This window comes from Tigriopus californicus, chromosome 6, assembly GCF_007210705.1.
Source record: "Tigriopus californicus strain San Diego chromosome 6, Tcal_SD_v2.1, whole genome shotgun sequence".
In the NCBI taxonomy this organism is placed as follows: domain Eukaryota; kingdom Metazoa; phylum Arthropoda; class Copepoda; order Harpacticoida; family Harpacticidae; genus Tigriopus; species Tigriopus californicus.
The window spans coordinates 77,349-81,323 of record NC_081445.1 but is presented as its reverse complement, the minus strand read 5'-3'; the positions used below and the strand labels follow the sequence as shown (position 1 = coordinate 81,323).

The window sequence follows — 3,975 nt, the reverse complement described above, 5'->3', positions numbered from 1 at the left end:
CAGCTCATATTTTATGGTTTATCCGCTTCACCGCTTATCCCCTTGATCCATTCCAAGACCTTCGAAGACCCAATTGTATTCTGCCTCGATCGAAATTCTTAACTCAGACTGGTTGAAACCTAAGGCAGAGCGGTGATGCGGTCAAGGGGATCAGCCACGAAAATTATATTTTGTATCATATATCTTATGTTTTGCTCCATTCATACTGTGACCAATGCTCCCTGCCTCCCTTGGCATGATGCTACTTTCACACGATGCAGTAAAGAGTGCATGAACTGGATTTAGGAGAAAAAAAACAGTGTCTGGAAATGATTTTGAATGATTTGCAGGTTATGTGCATTGTTTGCTGCGACTTTTGTCTTGTCAGAATGTCCAATGAATGAAATAGATTAGCTTGCATAAAATACTCGCACTAATGACTATAGTATATAACATGCAGTAAGTACTATTGTAAAGGGTGATCCAATGAGAACAAAATCTCGCAATAAAGATTGATAATTGATAAATTGATCCTCAGGAACCATATTGGGTTATGAAGAGGATTTGGAATTTTCCTGGCCAAATGAGTGTTATTGATTAGAAAATACGTTTTGAGCAAAAAAAATCATAAGAAGCTTTGAATTCGGTAACATTACGGCATGGGCTAGCATGGGCAATGAATATCACAGTTGGACATTGACTTGAATGTGCGACTCAGTGGATCGAAACAGATACAATTGGGCAGTGGAGGGTGATTCAATACGTACTACTGGGTTATTGCAGAGAAGGCGATGCTCCCGTTTGAACAACTCTTTTGTTGGCTTTTCTTGTGATCTTGCACTTGGTGCCGGACAAAAGTGGAGTCTTGAATAGTATTAAGTTAAGGTTTTTGGTGAAAGATAACGAACGAGCGATTAGAGGGCGTCCCTTTGTTTTGGATGATCCGATTCATAATCGTTTTGTAATCGTTGGTAATTGAGGTTCATTCTGGGAAACGAGCAGCAGAGGATTCTCCACTTTTTTCCACCTCCTCGGGCTCCAATTTGCAGTTGGCTGACTTCGCAAAACCATCAAGATATTTGGAAAATCTCAGCAGTTTGTTATGATCGTTTTTTCATTACAGAGTGACAAAATTATACCCCTACGGCTGCGGTAATGGTTTTTTCCCGCTCTAGCATCTGGTGACTGGTGGAAGAGAGAGTCGTTTTAGAGGCAGACGACGATCTCACCACAAGACTACATCCAACGTCTAAATGTGCTTCTCTCACAAAGGTTTCTAAATTTCACTAAACCGGCCCATGCGATCACGCAACTACTACCTCTTCAGTTATCATCAGTGCCGCTGAAATGAATCATTAATCACATCTGAACACTGTTCACTCCCATGGTGCTAACATGTGTTGGTTCCTATAATTGTGATTCCCTGGCCAATCATTTCCCAAACCGGGAAATTGGGCGAGAGTTCTCAGTCGGGAAATATCTGGTCTAAGAGTAAGACTTGATTTTCGATACTTTAGAAAGGTAGTAGTAGTGAATCGCCTGAGCTTGACTATATTTTTCTTGGTACTTTTTTGTTCTGGACCATTCCTGCACTTGTCATTTTTTCTAGACCAATCACGTCCTTGTCATTTTTTCTGGACCATTCCTGCACTTGACTTTTTTCCTAGACCAATCACGTACTTGTCATTTTTTCTAGACCATTCCTGAAGTTGCCTTTTTTCTTACCTATTCACGTACTTGTCATTTCTTTTATAGTGTTCATGTACTTACCATTTTTTTCAACACTTATTGTGATTACTAGATCGCCATGAGGACTTCAACGATGGAAACGATGGTACCTTTGGTGATGCTTTTGGTGTCCCTCCATTTCGTCAAATTCTCCGATGGTCGCAACAACCACGTGCAAAGGGACGGAAAACTGCGTGAGTACAAATTACCATCACAAATACCCATTTGCTTAGTTGTTACGGAAGTTTTTGAGAGTACGAATTTCTTTTCCACTGGGAAAACTACTCTCGAAAGCAAACATATAGGCCTGTTAACAGCAAAACAGACAACATGAAACCAATTTTGCAATAATTTGAAGCAATTCAACGTTTCGATATATTTCACTTTCTCAAATCTTTCAAAATCAAAGTAATCTCCTAAATTAATACCCATCCCATTTATTAATCATGGTAAAATCTTTCTTAAAATCGGTTGGAAAATGAGGATGAGTCCTGAGCTATTTGGGATACCGTATTGGTAGAGCATCTGCTCACCAATTTGCGAACCCTGGTTCGATCCCAGGTTAGCTAAGTCCGAGCTTCTCTGTGGTATTTGATTACACTTGCTGCTTTATCAGCTTAAATGGGCGAACCTGCGGTCATTCCCGAGGGTGAGGTAACAGTTCATGTTGGCTGTGACGACGAAGTAGGAATATTCAGTAATTGGAACACCCATCATTCAAATGGCAGGTCAAGCGAGAGAGCTGCCATCTGACCATCTGACTTCGTAACGAACAAACAAACGAGGACGATTTCTAATATTCGTGCATATTTCTTACTTGAATGCCAGAAGTGTTGAGAATTTCACTCTTACATGACTTTCTTTTCGCCTTGTTTCCAAGAAGAGTTGGTGTATATTCATTGCGACACGATACCGAAGAAATGAATTAATCAGCCATATCGCTTTGGTCAAGCCCTACTTCAAAGCATCTTAGAGCGAATTATTTTGCCTCTGCATTTGTACGTCCTCATCTTGATGAGACAGAGGGCTCCCTCTATCTCAGCCGAAAGAAAAGCAAAGTGGCACTTAAAACAACAATTTGAATTTTTGAAACGAGTAGTAATCTCTTGTGGTGAAACACGTGTTGCTTATGGGCAGTATTGAACTGAGCTCCTTTTTCTTTTCCTTTTCAGTGTCCTTGTTCCAAATAGTCACGTGAGTAGACACACTTTGAACTTGACCGTACTTTAGTTAGGGGCTTGGACGTTAATCGGTATGAAACTAATACACTCGCCAAAATGGTGAGCGGACGCTCATTCTGGCTAACGTCCGGGCCTTAATTCTGGGGCACGAGCGGTTAAACAAAACTTGCCTTTGGGTTCTTCCATTGATCCCAAATGCTTTTCAGTCACTTTTGTGTGCGGCATTTCACGCTTGTCTCCACGGCCTTGTTTAAAATCCTCTCTATGGGGACGTTTCGGCAAGCTCTGGCTTTTATGTGTGCTGGTACCAATGACAGTTTTGGAGAAGCTCGCCCTTCTTTCACGTTGTTAAATGAGGAAAGGTCAGCTTCCTTAGAAGTAGTTCGAAATCACCAGCATTGGCAGACCAGCATTGTTTGTTGGTACCAGCGCTTGCCCAAATGTCTGAATGAATGGTACAGTATGCTTGATGGTTGCTTATGTTAACCGCAGCCTTTCCTTTAAGTTTTCCCAATGAGCCTTGCATCGGGAATGCGGGCAAAAACGGGACTTGCTACACGACGGAGGAGTGCACTGCCAAAGGAGGGAGCGCCGCTGGAACTTGCGCTCAGGGCTACGGAGTCTGCTGCTCATGTAATGTATTCGTTAACCATCATTTTAGTACAGGACCACCCAGTTTAGGATGAAAACAGCCAAAGGATAAACGAGTCCGTCATGGCAGGATTTCAGTTTTTAAGTTTGATTTCGATTTCAGTCACTGTCAATTGCGGAGGGACCCGCTCGGAGAATTGCACCTATTTTGAATCCTCCGGCAACGAGGCTGGCTCCTGTTTGGCCACGATTTGTCCTTGCAGCGATAACATTTGCCAATTGAGGCTGGACTTTGACCAATTTATCATATCCGGGCCTTCAACTTTGACTGAATCCCTCATCGCGACCAAATTTGGCCAATCAGTTTTGGCCGGCCAAGCCAGTTCTCTGGCTGGCGCTTGTTTAACCGATTCGTTTTCTGTGTCCAGTCCATCAGGATGTGCACCACCCTCGATTTGTGGCACGAATAGTGGAGAGCACAGTAAGTAAACCGTTT

At 42.4% G+C, this 3,975-nt stretch overlaps 1 protein-coding gene across 3 annotated transcripts in view; it reads left to right on the top strand.

The window, feature by feature from the left end:
• Positions 1-703: 703 nt before the first annotated feature.
• Positions 704-3,975, top strand: part of LOC131882636 (uncharacterized) — a 13,663-nt gene continuing 10,391 nt past the window's right edge. The window contains exons 1-6 of one of the 3 annotated variants that reach the window (XM_059229848.1): positions 705-950; positions 1,103-1,470; positions 1,781-1,901; positions 2,880-2,901; positions 3,394-3,521; positions 3,643-3,960. In XM_059229848.1, the coding sequence (XP_059085831.1) occupies positions 1,787-1,901; positions 2,880-2,901; positions 3,394-3,521; positions 3,643-3,960 (583 nt within the window). In that variant the 5' untranslated portion in view covers positions 705-950; positions 1,103-1,470; positions 1,781-1,786. Of the gene's footprint in view, positions 1,471-1,780; positions 1,902-2,879; positions 2,902-3,393; positions 3,522-3,642; positions 3,961-3,975 lie in introns of all 3 variants that reach the window. The other 2 variants (XM_059229847.1, XM_059229846.1) reach the window with 2 other exon arrangements.